This window comes from Jaculus jaculus, chromosome 17 (genome assembly GCF_020740685.1).
Source record: "Jaculus jaculus isolate mJacJac1 chromosome 17, mJacJac1.mat.Y.cur, whole genome shotgun sequence".
NCBI lineage: Eukaryota > Metazoa > Chordata > Mammalia > Rodentia > Dipodidae > Jaculus > Jaculus jaculus.
Genome location: NC_059118.1, coordinates 11,604,906 through 11,625,110, shown reverse-complemented (window position 1 = coordinate 11,625,110; position 20,205 = coordinate 11,604,906). Strand labels below are relative to the sequence as shown.

The following is a 20,205-nucleotide window of genomic DNA, read 5'->3' as shown; positions in this document are numbered from 1 at the left end:
AGAAAGAGCCAGGCATGGTGGCACACACCTTTAACCCCAGCACTCAGGAGGCCTTGGTAGGAGGGTTGCTGTGAGTTCAAGGCCATTCTGAGACTACATAGTGAATTCCAGTTCATCCTGGGTAAAGCAAGACTCTACCTTGAAAAATCAGAGAGAGAGAGAGAAAAAAAGAGAAAGAAAGAGGGAGAGGAAATGGATGGGTGTTCTAGGGTCTTCTGCCAAGGCTAAGGATCTCCAGATGCACAGGCCACTTACTATGCAGTCCCCAGCTGGCCTCAGACTCACAAAGATCCTCCTACACCTGCCTCCTGATTGGTGTTGAAGGTGTACACCACCACGTACGGCTTTTATTAAGGTGTGTGTGTGCACGCTCCTGTGCACACGCATGTGTATGCGTATGACGGGGTCTCTTCATGTGGGTGTTGGGGGAACTGAACCCAGGCTGGCAGGCTTCATTAACAAGTGCCTTTAACCAGGGTGGCACTGCCCAGTCCCCTTGAAAGGCCCAAGATTCCAGCACTTTTTGCCTGAGGGTGGTACAGGCTGAAGCAGGCCAGTGCACTGAGTCCTGTTTGTAATTGTTAAGCAAATGGCTCCTAACAGATCAGTCATCTCCTTTGAACCTAATTATACCTTAATGGCCATCATGAATTTTCTAAGTCTTTGAGTCATAAGCAAGCATAAAAGATGTCAGTGCAGCAGGCTCCCCTCTTAGCCGAGGTCACTCGGTGGACCGCCGTACAGATGATGTTCTCCACCAACAATCTTGTGCATTCACACTCAATCTCGGGTGGTCCAACAGCTGCAAGAAGGACTGCACAGGACTGCTCTGATAAGATCGCGTTTTAATTGCCTACGACACAGACCCGTTACATACTGGCTCAACATTAATAGTCTGGAGAGTTTAAAGAAAAACAGCTGAACATTGGTCTGTGAATCCTTGAGTTTCTGGAAGCTTCTGACAAAAAACAAATCCCGGGGGCAGGACAGTCTGAGGCTGCCTCCAGAGCCGAGCCTGGCACTGTCAGTGTCTGCTCTGTTCACTCCACGCAGAGAGGCCAGCGTGGCGTCTCCAGAGGCTCAAGTAACACGCCCCGCAAGCACAACCTCACTTCCGCTGCACGGTGGTGAAAGCTGGCATTTGGATTGGCTGGATCGGGTGGACAGGCGGAAACACTGGCTTCTTTCTCACTTCGGATTGTGTTTTCAGTGCAGGGAGCAGCTGGTTCCGCTTGATGATCTGCAAGGCCAGCTGTGTATTACCTGCGAAAACACTCCCAGTCAAATGAGCACGGAACCCTGCCTGCGTCGGAGTGCCTCGTGGCGCGAAGGAGCTCCGGAGGGACCCTCTGCAGCCCCGGCGGGCGGGCCCTGGACCACACAGTCAAACTTCAGTGACATGCCAGTGGGGCAGGGGAGGGGAGAGGGGGGATGGAGCAGGGAGGTTTTGTCTTGAGCGGTGACCAAGGCCAGAGCCTGAACATGTTCCTTACTCAGCTATGTCCCTAGCTTGGCAGGAGGATTTTTTTTTTTTAAGATCCTATGGCAACACCCAGGTGGACAACTTACTATGCTATAGGTGGGCTGTAGAGCAGAAGGGATCCAGACCTGCACACCCTAGTCTTGCCTCTCAGGACGCCGCGACTGCTGAGCACCAGGCACTTCACACTACTGCTCCAGCTGTGCCCAGGAGCCTTGGGGAGGTTCCTGTTATCAACATGGAGCGTGCCCGCTCTCTTCACTCCCAGCTACTTGCTAATTTTGTTTTTTTTTAGTTTAGGGCTAGAATTGACTTAGTGGTTTACTTGCCTGCAAAGCCTAAGGACCTAGGTCTGATTCTCCAGTACCCACATAAACCAGGTTCACAAGGTGGCGCATGCATCTGGAGTGAGTCTGCAGTCACTGGAGGCCCTGGTGTGTCCATTTTTTTTTTTCCTCTCTCAGATAAATTAAGTAAGTAAAACATTTTTAAAAAACATTAAAAAATTTTTCATTTATTTATTTGAGAGAGAGCAGGAGTGAGAGAGAGAGAGAGAATGGGCATGCTAGGGCCTCTAGCTGCTGCAAATAAACGCCAGATGCATACGCAACCTTGTACATCTCCCTTGAGTGGGTACTGGGTAATTTTTTACTTTAAAATTTTTAGGGCTGGGGCTGGAGAGATGGCTTAATGGTAAAGCGCTTGCCTGTGAAGCCTAAGGACCCTGGCTTGAGGCTCAATCCCCCAGAACCCACGTTAGCCAGATGCACAAGGTGGTGCATGCATCTGGAGTTTGTTTGCAGTGGCTGGAGGCCCTGGTGTGCCCATTCTCTCCCTCTCTCTCTCTCTCTCTCTGCCTATTGCTTTCAAATAAATAAATAAACAACAACAACAAAAAATTTAGGGCTGGAAAGATGGCCTAGCAGTTAAGACACTTGACTGTGAAGCCTATGGACCCAGGTTTAATTCTCCAGTACTCACGTAAGCCAGATGCACAAGGTGGCACATGCATCTGGAGTTTGTTTGCAGTGGCTAGAGGCCCTGATGCACCTATTCTATTTCTCTCAAATAAATAAATTAAAATATATATCTTTTAAAATTTTACTTAGCCAGGTATCGTGGTGCACACCTTTAATCCCAGCACTCGGGAGGCAGAGCTATGAGGACGGCCGTGAGTTCAAAGCTACCCTGAGACTACATAGTGAATTTCAGGTCAGCCTGGGATATAGACCCTACCTCAAAAATTATTTACTCATTTACTTTATTTATTTGGGAGAAAGTATGGCATAACAGACTCATTCTTGCTGCAAACAAATTTCAGATGCATGCATCACTGTGTATCTGTCTTTATGTGGGAACTGAGGAATTGAACTCAAAGCCAACAGCAGGCCCCTTTCTCCTGCCTTCCCTCCTAGTTTTTTTTTTTTGTTGTTGTTGTTCTACCTTTTCTTTTCCTGGTTTTGGTGGTGCCAGGGATTGGACCCAGGACTCAGGGATGAAAAGAAAGCACTTTACCACCTAAGCTATATCTACAGTGGCCTAACTACATCTTTTGGTTTTAAAAGTTCTTTTTAAACTTATTACTTATTTGCAAGGAAAGATAGAAGAAAAGAGAATGGGCATGAAAGGGCCTCTAGCCATAGCAAATGAACTCCAGACACATGTGCCACTTTGTGTACTTGCCTTTACGTGGGTACTGGGGAATCAAATCCAGGCCATTAGGTTTTGTAAGCAAGCTCCTTTAACTGCTGAGCCATCTCTCTAGTCCCATCTTTTTTCGTTTTCATTTAATTTAATTTTACTTCTTATTTTATTTTTTTTGTTTGTTTTGCAAGGTAAGGTCCAACTCTGGTCAAGGTTGACCTGGAATTAACTATGTAGTCTCAGAGTGGCCTTACCCACTGAGCCATCTCTCCAGCCTTCCAGTCCTATCTTTTCTTTTCTTTTTGTTTTCTTTTTTTCCTGGTTTCTCAAGGAAGGGTCTCACTCTAGCCCAGGCTGACCTAGAATTCGTGATCCTCCTACCTCTGCCTCCTGAGTGCTGGGATTAAAGGCATGCACCATCTTTTATTTAGAAGAACTTGATGAGTCACATTTTCAAGGATGGTGACCTTTTGTTTTGTTTGTGGAAAAAGGCTGGCAGAGATCACCTGACCCTATTGCCTGTCTTTCAAATGCTAGAGTTGAAAACCCCTAGCCTCAGGTTTTGATTTTTTTTTAATTAGTTAATTAATTTGAGAGAAGCAGATAGAGAATAGGCACACTGGAGCCTCCAGCTATTGTAAACAAACTGCAGACACATGCGACACCTTGTGCATCTGGCTTTACTGGGTACTGGGGAATCAAACCTGGGTCCTTTGGCTTTGCTAGCAAGCACCTTAACCACAAAGTTCTCTATCCAGCCCTGTTTTCTTTCTTTCTTTCTTTTTTTTTTTTTTTTGTCCAAGGTAGGGTCCTGCACTAGCCCAAGCTAACTTAGAATTCACTATGTAGTTTCAGGGAGCGTCAAACTCATAGTGATCCTCCTACCTCTGCCTCCAGAGAGCTGGGATTAAAGGCGTGCGTCACCATGTCCAGCTCTCAGGTTTTGATTCTGAAGAGAAGAGGCAGATCACAAAAATCTTGGATTCCTTGAAGGACAGTAGTTGTAGAAGAGAGAACCACTCACCATTCTGCAGTTCAAGGTAGACAGCCAACAGAATGGCCTCAGGGGGCACCTCTTTCGGATGGATCATTGAAGCCGCCTTGGAACAAAAGAGATCACCCGTGAAATGCTAGTGCCAACTCCTAATGTCAGCAGCAGCAAAATGAGAAGATACAGTATCAGCTAATGCAGTGGTAAACTTAAGAATTTCAAAGGGGAAAGTGTGTGGGGGGGGGAGGGAGGGAATTACCATGGGATTTTTTTTTTTATAATCATGGAAAATGCTAATAAAAATTAAAAAAAGACTTATTAACAGGAATTCCTAGGGACGTCCTATGTCCCAGAGTTATGTTCCTCAACTGCTTCAATTTTTTTTTATAGTTACTAGAAAATTTTCAGAGGAAGGGATGGGATACCTTCCAGTGAGGTCCCTGATTCCCCTAAAACATTACAAGCCATTGCCAAGGCCCTTGGTTTCCCACAGGAAGAGATGGTAAGACCCTATTGCTAAAGACTCCAAATAGTTGGCCTGCAAGGTCACTGAGAAATCCTGCTGGAACTGAGCTGAAAACCTCCTCCATGTAGACCAGCTGACAGAAAGCTGGGAGCAGCCATTCGGCATGCAGTTCAATGGGAGAGAGAGAGAGAAATCACCAGTGAAGATACTCAACAGTGGACACTGCAAGCCTTAAATGTGGCCAGCCAGGCCAAATGAGCACACAGGTGCAATAGTGGCATGTCTGTTATGGGGGAAACCAACCACTCTCTAATTGGCTGGGAGGCCTGCTCCACGGAAGGGAATACATCCCGGATACTGAAAACCTATGATGGGGAAAGTCATGAGCCCTACGATACACCTAGGGTACATCTGCTGCTGTCTGGCTAAATGTATATACTATACTCACCAAACTGCTTGGTGAGCACTTCTCTTAATGTTCATACCCATGTGTTAATGCTACTCTCACTTTTGGTTAGAGAATCTTCTCTTTTCAGAGGGCAGTGACCTTGGGATGGCTCAGAAGGCATCACAGTGCTGAGAAGTGACAGAGGAGTGTTTAGCCCTGAAACATCTCTAAACATCTTCCAAGGCTCAGGGTCTATTGTGGAAGAGGTGACAGAAAGAATGTAAGAGCCAAAGGAAGGATAAGACTGCTTACAATGAATGCACTCTTCTGGACACAAAATGCCCTGGATGTCCATGACTTCACAGTGCGCCTGAAACTACCTACACAAGACCATCATAATAGAAGGAAAAAGCCAGGCGTGGTGGCACATGCCTTTAATCCCAGCACTTGAGAGGCAGGGGTAGGAGGATTGCCATGAGTTTGAGGTCACCCTGAGACTACATCATGAATTCCAGGTCAGCCTGAGCTAGAGTGACAGCCTACTTCAAAAAAAAAAAAGGAAGAAATGATTGATGATGACATCAAAATAAAAGAGATTGAGAGGGGGAGGGAATATGATGGAGAGTGGAGTTGCAAAGGGAAAGTGGGTGGGAAGGGAATTACCATGGTTTATTGTCTTAATTATGGAAGCTGTCAATTAAAAAACACACACAAAAAAGGAATAGATTATATAAAAAAAAATTTTTTTTTTGCAGGGTTGGAGAGATGGCTTAGCAGTTAAGGTGCTTGCCTGCGAAGCCAGAGGACCAAGATTCAATCCTCCAGGACCCATGTAAGCCAGATGCACAAGGTGACACATGCATCTGGAGTTCATTTGCAGTGGCTGGAGGTCCTGGCGTGCCCATTTTCTTTCTCTCTCTGTTTCCCTCCTCTCTCAACAACAACAAAAGTTAAAAAAAAATTTTTTATAGCCTCACGTGGTGGGGAACTTATTAGTCCTCTCGTCACTGAGATGTAACAACTCAGCTCACAAGGTGAGGTTTTGTACTTCACAGCCCAACTTTGTACAAGTAAAGGCATCACTGCACCTTTTATAGGTACCTAAATCTCTTCTTTCCCTCCAAGTGGAAAGTAAACACAGGCCATTTATTGTTCTTTGCACTGACTACAGCCTGTAGCTTTTTCTAAATGCAAAAATTCAAGGCAATGGTTTAATGAGACGCAATGGCATTTTGCTTACTGGCTTGTCCCGATGGCTAGTGGTGGGCAGGCACCCTCGGGAAACATCTACTTAGAGAGCCCTGCTCCACCACTCACATCACTGTTCCACCCTCCTAGGCGGGTGGGCCTCCCAGTTAACAAAGGTCCAGCCACTGGATTAACCTAAAAAACCAAGGGACCAAAACAAAACCCCCTCAGGCCCCGACACAGGCCTGACCCCATCTGTCTCTGCCTGCGTGGCAACAGCCACGGCCACCTGCGCGCTGCATGGACCTGAGTTGGACCGTTCACACCAAGACTGCAGAGCAAAGGTCTGTGGGCTGCGGTGGCAGCGCCCGGGACAGCAAGCATCTTCACTCTTACCGGTTAGCTCCCTGGAAAGCAGATCACTAACTTTTCTTTCTTTCTTTTTTTTTTTTTGTTTTTGTTTTTGTTTTTCAAGGTAGGGTCTCACTCTAGCCCAGGCTGACCTGGAATTTACTATGCAGTCTCAGGGTGGCCTCGAACTCATGGCAATCCTCCTACCTCTGCCTCCCGAGTGCTGGGATTAAAGGCGTGCGCCACCATGCCCGGCTGATCACTAACTTTTCTAAGTCTTCACCAAAAATGCAGACTAACGCTGGGTGTGGTGGCACATGCTTTTAATCCCAGTACTTGGGAGGCAGAGGCAGGAGGAGAATCATTGTGAGTTCGAGGCCAGCCTCAGACTAAATAGTGAATTGCAGGTTATCTAGGGCTAGAGTGAGACCCTACCTCAAAAACATCAACAATAAAATTATATATTTGAGAGAGAGAGAGAGAGTGTGTGAGAGACTGTGTGTTCTGCGGCCTCTTGCTGCTGCAAATGAACTCTGATGCATGTGTCACTTTGTACACATCTGGTTTTACATGGGTGCTGGGAAACTGAGCCTAGCAGCCTGGCCAATTTTTTACATTGACAATACTAATATATATGTGTGTGTGTGTGTGTGTGTGTGTGTGTGTGTGTGTAAAGTATCATAATCCCCTTCCATTACCTTTCTTGACCCCTCATTGTACCCTTTCTTCTAGTGCAGAGTTTAGACGGGCACTGTGTTTAAATGTCCACATGTACCATTATTTAAGAGGTCTCTTATTCACATGGCTGGTGATGCAGCTCAGCTATAGAATACTTGTCTAGTATGCATGAGGACCGTATAATCCTAGCACTTGAAGGTAGAGGCAGGAGGATCACCGTGAGCTTGAGGTCACCCTGAGCTAGAGTAAGAATCTGCCTTGAAAAGCCAAAAATAAAAAATAAAAAAGAAGCCCATTATGCCATCCTTGGCTACATAACAAAAATTAAGGACAGCCCAGGCTACATGAGATCTTGTCTTAAAAATCAAAACCAGGGCTGGAGAGGTATCTTAGTAGTTAAGGTGCTTGCCTGAGAAGCCTAAGGACCTAGGTTCGATTCCCTAGTACCCACAGAAGCCAGATGCACATGTGTCTAGAATTCGTTTGCAGTGGCTGGAGGCCCTGGTGTACCCATTCCCTCTCTCCCTCCTTTCTCTTTCAAATAAATAAGTAATAGTAACATAAACAAAACCAGAAAATCATCAGCAAAGCTATTAAGTGTCTTATTTTATTTGCAATGCCAAATAGCTGTTTATCTTACAAGAATACTGTTTTTTTTTTTTTTTTTTTTTTTTTAGTTTTTCAAGGTAGAGTCTTTGCTTTAGCCCAGGCTGACCTGGAACTAACTATGTGGTCTCAAGCTGGCCTCAAACTCACCACGATCCCCCCACCTCTGCCTCCCGAGTGCTGGGACTAAAGGTGTGTGCCACCACGCCCAGCTCAGAATACTTTTTATTGACAGCTTCCATAATTATAGACAATAAGCCATGATAATTCCCTCCCCTCCCCAACTTTGCCTTCACAAACCTACTCTCCATCATATCCCTCTCCCACCCCCTCCCCAACTAGCTTCTCTTTTATTTCGAGGTTATCATCTCCTATTATGAGGGTCTTGTGTTGGTAGTTATCAGACATTACGAGATCATGAAATATCCAGGCCATTTTGTGTTTGAAGATTGCATTGTAAGCAGTCCTACCCTTCCTTTGGCTCTTACATTCTTTGCCCTCCCCCTTTTTTTGGGAGATTAGGTAGGGTTTTGTAAATACTTAAGTAGCCCGGCCTGTATCCCAAAGACTTAGACCCTACATCTTTTGTGTCCTTCCTTTACTCGTGGCCCGAGGCCTGGCGCTGTGCTTCCCACTCTAGCCCAGGCTGACCTGGAATTCTCAGGGTGGCCTCGAACTCATATTGATCCTCCTACCTCTGCCTCCTGAGTGCTGGGATTTCCACTACCTCTTTTGCAATCGACCCTGAACGTTGAAAGATGTGACAGAGAATATTTTTTGTTGTTGTTTTTCGAGGTAGGGTCTCACTCTAGCCCAGGCTGACCTGGAATTCACTATGGAGTCTCAGGGTTGCCTTGAATTCCTGGTGATCCTCCTACCTCTGCCTCCCAAATGCTGGGACTAAAGGCGTGTGCCACCACACCCAGCTGGAGAACACTCCTACTAATATTTAAAACGTTATTTATTTGCATGTGTGCACACACGTGCCAGGGTCTGCTGTCACTGCAAACAAATGCCCCTCAGGCTTTACATGAGTGGCTGAGGAGCTGAAGCTCGGCCAGCAGGCTTTTCAAGTAAGTGCCATTACTTACGGTTACATTCCGTTACTGTTGGAAAAGTAACACTTCAGATGTTTAACAAGCAGACAAGGAGCCTTAAGCATCACAAGCCCCACCCACCTCAGGGTCTTCAGGTGCTGCGGCTCAGAAGCCCCCGCCCCCCTCACCTGGTGCAGACACTTCCGGGCTTTGTCATACTCGCTCCTCAGGCAGTGCGCGCTGCCCAGGTTGAAGAGCATCACGGTGCGGGCGGAGCTGACCGAGCTGGGGTAGCACTGGGGGGCGCGCTTGCCGGCTGGGGAGAGACGCAGACAGCGTGAGGAGCCGGGCAGGAGCGCGGGGCCGCGGGGGAGGCACAGCGCCAGCCTCGGCCACGGGAAAAGGAGGGACACAAAAGACGCAGGGTCTGTGTCATTGGGAGGCAGGCCAGGCTACTTAAGGACTTACAAAACTTCTTACTTACAGGATTCCATTGCTTCATTGTCACCCTTGTCTGATCCTACAAATACATGAAAATACATCTGAGGGGCAGGACACAGAGCAGGTTTCTAAAAGCTACGTTTCTTAATGAGATGGAAATGCAATCTGTCACAGCGGAAGTTCTAGTACAGATGTCCACTCCCACCCCCCCCCCAAGTGTGAGCACTAACTAAGGGCATGCCACGTCACTTCTCCAGAAACATTTATGGTACTTGATTGTGGAATCAGTTCAAAAATGAAAATAAAGTGTAAAGCCAGGCACGGTGGCTCGGCCTGTAAATCTCGGAACTTGGGAGGCTGAGATAAGAGGATCACCCTGAGTTCAAGGCCAGCCTGGGACTAGAGTGAATTCCATGTCACTCTGGGCTAGAGTGAGACCCTACCTCTAAAAAAAAAAAAAAAACAAAAACAAAAAGACCCAAAAAATAAAACAACAAAAACCAGTATCAGAACCCAACCCAAAAGCCAAGGGGGCACAAATGCCTATAACCCCAGCAGTTGGCGGGCTGAGGCAGGAGGATGGCTGGAGCTCATGAGTTTGAAAACAGCCTGGACAACATAGTGAGAATACATTTCTTAACAAAGAAGAGAGAAAGGACAGAAGAAATAAAGGGGGGAGAGGGAGAAGGAAGGGAGCGAAGGGGAGCTCCTCCTCTACAGCCTGGAAAGTGGGAGTTCCAAACACGGGGAACCGGCCCCAGGCTCCTCAGCCCCTCCTCTCGTACAGCAAGTCCGCCAAAAATGCACAAAGCCAGCCTGACACGACCGCCCCGCCCCGCACAACCGCGCCCACGGATTTCCACCATCCTGAACCGCAATGGGAAGAAAGTGGCAAGGGTGAGCAGTTTTGATCAAATGTGCCCTCATTGACCTTGGTCCTGCTCATTGGAAGAGACCCCCAAGGAGACATCAGTGACATTCTCTGGGTTCAAGTGCGTAATGGCATCGGATATTCTGTCGAGAGAGATGAGGGCTTCTGCAGCATACAGATGGCCCAAAAACCTAAAATGTAAAAGCAGATTCCAGACTGAAAAGTCAGTCATCACGAAAATACCCAAGTATAAGAGTACCCGGCACAGTATGTTACCATACACCAGGTATGTGTTTCACATATTCCATAGCCTTTAATGGAAATCTAAACTTACAAAAAGTCAATCAGTTAAATTCTAGTCTAGTTGGGTGTGGTGGCACATGCTTTTAATCCCAGAGGTAGCAGGATCACTGTGAGATCGAGGCACCCCGAGACTACACAGTAAATTCAGGTCCGCCTGGGCTATAATAGCAAGACCCTACCTCAAAAAACAAAAACAATGCATAACAACAATACATGGCATGCACACACACGTCATTAACTGGGCACGGTGGCTTACACCTAGCAGGCTCAGCATTTGGGAGGCTCAGGCAGAGGACTGCTGTAGTCAGGCAGCCTGGGCTACAGAGTGAGTGCCAGACCAGAAGGACACAGTCTCTTTCTCAGGTATGGTCTAATTCTACCCCAGGCTGGCTTTGAACTCAGCTTCCTGGCTTCTGGGATCACAGGCATGAACCACCACGTCCAGCTGAAACACTGTCTCCACAAAACAAAACAAAGCAAAAACAAGGTAAGTAGCATTTTTCAAAGTAGACTTGTGGCTTGGATAAATTTCTTTTTGTGGATCTTTTTTCTGAGGACTCCCATATTTTTGGGCCTAATTGTCAACTCAGCAGCAGACACCATAGAGTACAATGTTTCTGTGACCTGGACCTTCATACAGCAAAGGCCATTTATCTAATCCTTGAGGAGCAATAGGAGAAAAAAAGATCTTCTTCAAATACATGAAGCTTTTTTTGGAGACATGGCTTAGGGTGGCCTTGAACTCATACCAAATAATTTTTCTGAAGCTGGGCGTGGTGGCACATGCCTTTAGTCCCAGCACTCAGGAGTAGTGGTAGGAGCATCACCGTGAGTTCAAGGCCTCCCTGAGATTACATAAGTGAATTACAGGTCAGCCTGTAATAATAAGGAAAAATAAAATAAAATAAGGGCTGGACAGATGGCTCAGTGGTTAAGATGCTTGCCTGCAAAGGCTAAGGACCCAAGTTCTATTCCCCAAGTACCCACATAAGCCAGATGCATAAAGTGGCACATATGTCTGGGTGTCATTTGCAGTGGCTAGAGGCCCTGGCTGACACATTCTGTTTGCCCCTTTGTCTCTTGTTCTCTCTCAAAAATGGTAGATACAGAGAGAGTGAGAATGGGCACACCAGAGCCTGTAGCCACTGCAAATGAACTCCAGACGCATATGCCACCTTGTGTGTGGTCCTGGGAAATCAAACCTGGGTCCTTAGGTTTGCTATCAAGCACCTTAACTACTAAGTTGCCTCTCCAGCCCACAAAATATATTAAAAACAAAACAAAAACCTTTCTACCTAAGCCTACTGAATGCTGGGAGCAGGGATTACAACTATGAGCTACCATGCCTGGCTCTCCCCACCCCACCCCCTGCCCAAAAGGTAGGATTTCACTTTAGCTCAGGTTGACCTAGAACTATGTAGTGCCAGGCTGGCCTCAACTCACAGTGATCCTCCTACCTCTGCCTCCTAAGGATTAAAGGTGGGTGCCACCATGCTCAGTTTTTTTTTCCTGTTTGTTTGTTTGTTTTTTGCAGGTAGGGTCTCTTTCTAGCCCAGACTGACGTGGAATTCACTATGTAGTCTCAGGGTGGCCTTTAATTCAATGATCCTCCTACCTCTGCCTCCTGAGTGCTAAGATTAAAGGTGTGCACCATCACTCCCAACTTCTAAGGAATTTTTTTTTTTTTTTTTTTTTTTTAGTGGAGGCAGGGTCTCACTGTAGCCCAGGCTGACCTAGAATTCACTATGTAATCTCAAGGTGGCCTCAAACTCATGGTGATCCCTCTACCTCTGCCTACTGAGTGCTGGGATAAAGGTGTGCGTCACCACAACTGGCAAGGAATTTTTAAGATCACCCAGAACCTAAAAACAAGCAAAGCAGGGACACGGGGAAGGCCACACTTACTTAAGAGATCCTGATAACTTAGGCTGCTGAAGAAGTTTCTCTGCATGATTCAAGGCCATAAGGTTATCACCCAAGGCCAGAGCCACATACGCGCTACAAGCAAGTATGGAGCACCTGGAACAGAAAAGACAAGGCCGGAGCCCAGAGTTCACAATGTGGTGATGCTACAAGACTTCCACAACAAGCTGAACATGTTCACATGGATGACAGAAGAGAGCACAAAAAAAGTCTTCAAGAAGGAGTTCAGCAGCTCAGGAGATGGCTCAGCGGTTAAAGGCACTTGTTCGCAAAGCCCAATGGCCTGGGTTCAATTTTCAGCATCTGGGAGACAGGTAGGAGGATTATCATGAATTCAAGGCTAATCTGGGACTGCAGAGTAAATTCTAGATCAGCCTGAGGTAGAGTGAAACCCTACCTTGAAAAAAAAAATTAAAAATGGGTTCAGGGATAGCTGGAGAGATGGCTTACTGGTTAAAATAGCTTGCTTGCAAACCCTGTTGGCCCAAGTTTGATTCTTCAGTGCCCACATAAAGCCAGATGCAACAAAGTAGCACATGCACCTGGAGAGTATCTGCAGCAGCAAGAAGCCCTGGTGTGACTACCCACTCTAATAAAATGGCAACGTGTATGCAGGTATTCATTCACTCAAGTTCACAGAGCCGGGTATTGTGGCGCATGCTTTTAATCCCAGCACTCAGGAAGCAGAGGTAGGAGGATGGCTGTGAGTTTGAAGCTATCCTGGAGTACATAGTGGATTCCAGGTCAGCCTGGGCTACAGAGAGACCCTACCTCAAAAAAGAAAACAAACAAACAAACAAAACCAGAAACCAGTTCACAGAGCACTCAGAAGATGGAGATAGGAACATGGTGAGTTTGAGGGCACCTTGTGACTACAGAGAGAGATCCTGATTCAAGACAGAGGAACAAAAATAGAATGCAGCATACTGACCTCATCACATGTATGCTGTCTATGAAGGAAAGATTAAGCCCTATCTATCTATCTATCTATCTATCTATCTATCTATCTATCTATCTATCTATTGATCTATCGATCGGGATTGAACCCAGAGTCTTGCAGACACTAGACAAGCAAACACACCTTTAACAATGACAACCAAAGAATAAACTGCGGGCTGGAGAGATCTGGCTTAGTGGTTTAGCACTTGCCTGTGAAGCCTGAGGATCCCGGTTCAAGGTTCAATTCCCCAGGACCCACATTAGCCAGATGCACAAGGGGTGCATGCATCTGGGGTTTGTTTGCAGTGGCTGGAAGCCCTGATGTGCCCATTCTTTCTCTCTCTGTCACTCTCAAGTAAATAAGTAAAAATAAACAAAAAAGTACTTTAAAAAAAAAAGAACAAACTGCAATAGCCATTTTGATGTGCGACTCCGTCAAGGGTCAAGGCAAAGAACAACTTCCTTGGAAGCACGGGAGAAGGGCTAGGAAGATGGCTCAGTGGGTAAGACCACCGCTACACAAGCATGAAGACCACAGTTTGCTCCCTGGCACCCACACACAAAGCAGGCATGGGGTTGGAGAGATGGCTCAGCAGTTAAGGCACATGCCTGCAAAGCCCAACAACCTGGGCTGGATTCCCCAGTCCCATGTAAAGCTATGATGCACAAAGAGGTACAGGCATCTAGAGTTCATTTGCAGTGGCTAGAGGCTATAATGCTCCCATTCTCTCTCTCTCTCTCTCTCTCTCTCTCTCTGCTTGCAAATAAATTAAAAAAAAATTTTTTTTCTTTTTTCTAGGTAGGGTCTCTCACTCTAGCTCAGGCTGACCTAGAATTCACTATGTAGTCCTGGTGGCCTCAAACTCAGTGATCCTTCTACCTCTGCCTCCCGAGTGCTGGGATTAAAGGCGTGCACCATCACGCCCACTTTAAAAAAAAAAATTAAATAGGCCAGGTGTGGCTGTGCGCTTGCCCTTAATCCCAGCATTTGGGAGGCTGAGGTAGGACTGCTGTGAGTTTTGTGCCAGCCTGAGAATAATTCCAGGTCAGCCTGGGCTACAGCGAGCCCCTACCTTGATAAACAATAAAACGACACAAAAAAAGACAGGCACGGCAGCATGGCCGCACAGCCCTGCGGGGTGGGAGTGGAGGCAGGAGGGCACCATGGCCGCACAGCCCTGCGGGGTGGGAGTGGAGGCAGGAGGGCACCATGGCCGCACAGCCCTGCGGGGTGGGAGTGGAGGCAGGAGGGCACCATGGCCGCACAGCCCTGCGGGGTGGGAGTGGAGGCAGGAGGGCACCATGGCCGCACAGCCCTGCGGGGTGGGAGTGGAGGCAGGAGGGCTAGCGCTCCCTGGCCGGCCGTCCCAAGCAGACCGTGAGGAGCCCCAGGTTCAGTAAGAGATGACCGATGGGAGATGAGCAGCAGTGACAGAGAGCATGGGACTTTCTCTGGCCTCTGCACACACCACATACACATCTGTGCCACATACAGATGCACACCCACCAAAGGTCATCAATAAATCACAGGAGCCTGGGGAGTGGTTCAGTGGGCAAAGTGTCTGCCTTGCAAGCATGATGGCCTGAATTCCATCCCTAGTAACTCTGTGAGACACGGGGCGTGGTGGGGTACGCCTGAGAGCGGGGACATCGGGAGCCTGGTGACTGACCTACCTGTGGAGTCTAAGGCCCTTGTCTCAAAAAGAGGTGGGGAGAACACCTGAGGTTGTACTCTAGCCAAAATGCACAGACACACATGCACACACATGTGCACATGTATGCACACACTGAAGAAGGAAGGAAGGAAGGGAGGAAGGGAGGAAGGAAGGGAGGAAGGGAGGAAGGAAGGAAGAATAAGTATACACAGTTTCCTACATTTAGTCAGAGGCAGAGGCAGGATGGTCAAGAGCTCAAGGCTGGTTTGGGCTGCACATCTACACACGGAGACCATGTCTCAATGATAAAGAAGAGGCAGAGGCCTTGACCTTTGAAGGGAGCTTGCGCAGGGGCACCCAGACCCCTTGTTTTCCTGACCTCTTCCTGCGTGCTCTAGTCCTGGAGTCTAGGATGACACTGCCTCAGGCAGGTTCCCAGGGGAACACCTGCCCTGGCCTCTCAGTAGGTGAGCTGTCACTGCCCAGCCCCCTGCCATGCCCACTCGGGGTCCCAGAAAGCATCACCCACAAGAATGTACAAGCAAGAAAATGCATTTCAGTTGGCTTTCAGCACAGGAGATCACGCTAAACCGCGATGTAAAGGGCCCCGGTGAAGCGGTCCTATTACAAGTATTTAAACGGGGATGTAAGCCTGGGGAAGGAGGCTTCAACCGAGCAGAGGGGGGCTGGCCTGGCAAGGTTCAGGCTTGGGCTTCCCAAAGCAGCAACAAACTTCGCTTTGAGGGGAGAGCTGGATTAAGCCAGTTTTGCTGCCACAAACTGACAACAACTTTTGATTCCCTTTTTCTGGTGCCTTAAAGTCCACTGCAGGTCACTTGTCATCTCCCTTTCATACTCGGTTTCCTGTCAGAAAACAAGAATCCCTGCGGGCCAGGAACAACAGAAAGAGCCCTCCATGGCCGTGAGGACGAGGCCCCCGCAGCAGTCACGTTACTTTCCACCATCTCTGCTCAGATATCACCACCCCTCGCACGCGCTGCCTCCCTCCCGAGCCGCTGTCCGATCTGCTTGACCAGACGCTCCGCGGACCTGACAGGTCAGCCGACTGGAAGAGCTGCACAGCAAGGGCAGACACACACGAGCTTCTGCCCCCCGTGGAGGATCCCACAGAACCCTCGCTCCAGCCGGCACACATGGAGGAGCTCGAGCCCTCACACCACAACCCCTCAGCAAGCAGGAAGGAAAAGGGGGGCGGGAGAGATAGATGGCTTAGTGGGTAAGGCACTTGCCTACAAAGCCAAAGGACCCACATTCAATTCCCCCAGTACCCACGTAAGCCAGATGCACAAGGTGGCACACGTGTCTGGGTTCGTTTGCAGTGGCTAGATGCACAAGGTGGCACACGTGTCTGGGTTCGTTTGCAGTGGCTAGAGGCCTTGGTGCACCCATTCTCTTTCTGTGTCTGCCACTCTGTCTCTTCCTCTCAAATAAATAAAAAATAAAATTTAAATTAAAAAAAAAAAGAAAGGAAAAGGGAAACTTGTTTTCCCTGTTTCCAGCATTAAAAGTCCAGGGAGTCTGGGACATGGTGGCCCACAACTTTAATTTCAGCACTTGGGAGCGAAAGGTAGGAAGACTGCACTAAGAGTTTGAGGCCAGGGCTGGAGAGATGGCTTAGCAGTTAAGCGCTTGCCTGTGAAGCCTAAGGACCCCGGTTCGAGGCTCAGTTCCCCAGGTCCCACGTTAGCCAGATGCACAAGGGGGCGCACGCGTCTGGAGTTCGTTTGCAGAGGCTGGAAGCCCTGGCGCGCCCATTCTCTCTCTCTCCCTCTATCTGTCTTTCTCTCTGTATCTGTCGCTCTCAAATAAATAAATAAATAAAATTAAAAAAAAAAAAAGAGTTTGAGGCCAGTTTGAGATGACATAGTGACTTCCAGTTCAGCCTGGGCTAGAGTGAGACCCTACCTCCAAAAAACAAAAACAAGGCTTGGGTATTAAAATTCATCAAGCCACATAACTGGGTATTGAATGAACACACTGCAAGCATCTGAAGCATTCTTAGTTGGGAGTATGCCTTTAATCCCAGCACATGAAATGCTAAGGCAGGATGAGGAGCAAGAATATGAGGTGGCCTGGACTACAGAGTGACTTCCAGGTCAGCCCGGGCTAGAGTGTGAGAACTTGCCTCCCAGCACTTGGGAGGCAGAAGTAGGAAGATCACCGTGAGTTTGAGGCCACTCCTGAAACTACATAGTGAATTCCAGGTCAGCCCGAGCTGCAGTGTACCTCAAAAAAAACAAAAAACAAAACCTCTGGGCTGGAGATGGCTTAGTGATTAAGGCGCTTGCCTGCGAAGCCAAAAAGGTTTGATTCCCCAGGACCCACTTAAGTCAGATGCACAAAGTGGCGCATGCACCTGGAGTTGCAGTGGCTGGAAGCCCTGGCACGCCCATTCTCTCTCTCTGTCTCTCTCTGCCTCTTTCCCTCTCTAAAATAAATTAAAATACAGTATTTTTTTAAAGCTCCAAAACTTTACCCACATACACACACACACACACACACCTTGAAATATTAACTCTCATCAAAAGATAAAAATGGACAAATTTCATTCAGGTATCATTCCTCAAAGTAAAATACATTAGAAATGAAAATCCATAGTAAAGATCACTTGAAAATTTGGCCAACAAAAAACAATACTGAGCTGTGCATGGTGGCACATGCCTTTAACTCAGCACTCAGGAGGCAGAGGTAGGAGGATCACCATGAGTTCAAGGCCACCCTGAGACTATGTAATGAATTCCAGGTCAGTCTGGGCTACAGGGAGACCCAACCTCAAAAAAATAAAAATAAAAATAAAATTTGAGCAGCGTGTGGTAGTGCACATCTTTAATCCCAGCACTTGGAAGGCAGAGGTAAGTGGATCACTGTGAGTTCAAGGACAGCCTGAGACTGACTACATAGTGAATTCCAGGTCAGCTTGGGCTCCAGCTAGACCCTACCTCTAAGAAAGAAAACCACCAAACTTAATTCTATTTCTCCACAACAATTCAGAAAAGGTTAAATTTGCTAACTTTCAGCTTTTAAGAGAATTTGGCCTCAAACTCTCAGATCCATCTACTAGGGCTAGGATTCAAAGTATGAGCCACCATGCAGGGCTGTAAACATTTTTTTTTAATTCATCATCCAACATTTCACTTTGTAGTAATACTCCTGGGCAATCTTACTGGAATTTTTTTTTTTTTTTTTTTTTTTCCGAGGTAGGGTCTCACTCTGGTCCAAGCTGACCTGGAATTAACTCTGTCATCTCAGGGTGGCCTTGAACTCATGGCAATCCTCCTACCTCTGCCTCCTGAGTGCTGGGATTAAAGGCGTGCGCCACCACGCCCGGCTTGGAATTTTTTTTTTTTAAGACAGGGTCTCTGTCTTAGAACTCACCATATACTTGAAGATGAACTTGAACTCCTGATCTTCCTGCCTCTACCTGCTAGACAAGCACTACAGCAAATGAGTTACATTTCCAGCCCTTTTCCTTTTTGAAACAGGTCTCCTGAAATGGCCCAGGTTGGCCTCCAAGTCTTCATTCATTCTCCTGCCACAGCTTCCCCAGTGCTTGGGTCACAGGTATGGCTGCCATGCCTTCCTTATTTATCAAACCTTGCACCGCAAACTACCTGGCCCCACCCTAGGCAGCAAATAAAAAGCAAAATGTTATGGAGACACAGCATTTCACACATGGGTGGGACCCCGGCATCACATGGTCAAGCTCTTTCAGTTGACAGAAGTACCTAAGCCCAGAGGGTAAGTGGGCTGTCCATGGTTAAGAGGCCCTGTGGGCTTCAACACAGTGGCTGACCAGTGAAGAGTTACTTAACCCTGCTTGTATCTATGCAATTTCAGGTGGACTGGCTGACCACAAGAACTGCTCCCACAACGGCTTCTTTTGCAAAAGGCATCAGCTAGACAACCTTTAGTTAGGACCATACTCAGCCGTTAAGATCAGAGTGCAGAACTGGGGTGAGGAGGAGGCTGCATTCCCAAGGAGAATGACATGGAAATGGAAGGTTATTTGTCATCATCTTGAGCAGTAACCCAGCGTCAGCCCTGGGCAGGACACACACAAGCATGATTCCTGAAACAACTGAAACTGCCTGTAGCATTTATGTCTCCAGCCACTTGCTAGTTTCATCTTCTTTTATACACGCTGGAGCATGGAGGCCCTTTTCCACTAAGCAGGAAATAACTCGGTGGGTGTCACTTGAAGATCTGAGGGAACTACTTAACCTCCCATCATTGAGATTTGTGGAATAGCTTCACTGAGCTGAATTACGATGCAGTCTCCCATTACAAGACGACTAATTAAATTACAAATTTAATTTTTATTTTCCATGCTTTGATTTTAATTTCCTATGGGGACACTTCCGATGTTGATCCCAACATCACCTCCTATCCGGTTCTGCTGCACTCAGATCCAGATCCCCATTTTAATTCCAGGAAATATAAAGTTTAGCTGGTATCAGTCTCAGGAAGCATAAAACAAAGATATCCTGTGGCAGGCAACAGGCAAACTCAGCATAGACCCTGGATAGTCACTGCCCCACTCTACCAGGGAATGTTAACAGGCTAACTATCAACTTCTTTGGTATTTATTTGAAAGAAATGGGGCAGGGGGGAGGAAGAGGAAGGAGGACACACAAGGGCTTCTTGCCCCTGTAAAAGAATTGCAGGCACATGTGCCACTTTGTGCATCTGGCTTTATATAGATACTGGGGAATTACACCTCAGCCAGCAGGCTTTGCAAGCAAGTGCCTTTAACCACTGAACCATCTCCTCAGCCCCTTAGTGTATTTTTTTTCTTTACTTTTTTTTTTCAAGGTAGGGTTTCTCTCTAGCTCAGGCTGGCCTGGAATTCACTATGTAGTGTCAGGTGGCCTCAAACTCACAGTGATCTTCCTCCCTGTGCCTCCCAAATGCTGGGATTAAAGATGTGTACCACCATGCTTGGTCTACTAATTTATTAAGATTTCAGGATGCAGAAGAATGGCTGGTTCCTAACATTTTCCTTACTTTTGTTTTTAGTTTTTCCAAGGTAGGATTTCACTGTGTGGCCCAGGCTGACCTGAAATTCACGATGAAGTCTTAGGGTGACCTCAAACTCAGTGATCCTCCTACCTCTGCCTCCCAAGTGCTGGAATTAAAGGCATGTGCCACCACACTGGCATTTACTTATCGACAGAGAAAGAGAGAATGGGTACACCAGGGCCTCTAGCCACTGCAAATGAACTC

At 47.3% G+C, this 20,205-nt stretch overlaps 1 protein-coding gene across 2 annotated transcripts in view; it reads right to left on the bottom strand.

Moving 5' to 3' along the window:
- Nucleotides 1-825: 825 nt before the first annotated feature.
- The window catches only part of Cnot10 (CCR4-NOT transcription complex subunit 10), a 61,554-nt gene continuing 42,174 nt past the window's right edge, over nucleotides 826-20,205 (bottom strand). For both annotated transcript variants that reach the window (XM_045136896.1, XM_045136897.1), the window contains exons 14-19: nucleotides 12,350-12,463; nucleotides 10,202-10,332; nucleotides 9,314-9,349; nucleotides 9,018-9,145; nucleotides 4,149-4,224; nucleotides 826-1,263 (exon numbers count right to left, since the gene is read on the bottom strand). In XM_045136896.1, the coding sequence (XP_044992831.1) occupies nucleotides 1,109-1,263; nucleotides 4,149-4,224; nucleotides 9,018-9,145; nucleotides 9,314-9,349; nucleotides 10,202-10,332; nucleotides 12,350-12,463 (640 nt within the window). In that variant the 3' untranslated portion in view covers nucleotides 826-1,108. The remainder of the gene's footprint in view (nucleotides 1,264-4,148; nucleotides 4,225-9,017; nucleotides 9,146-9,313; nucleotides 9,350-10,201; nucleotides 10,333-12,349; nucleotides 12,464-20,205) is intronic.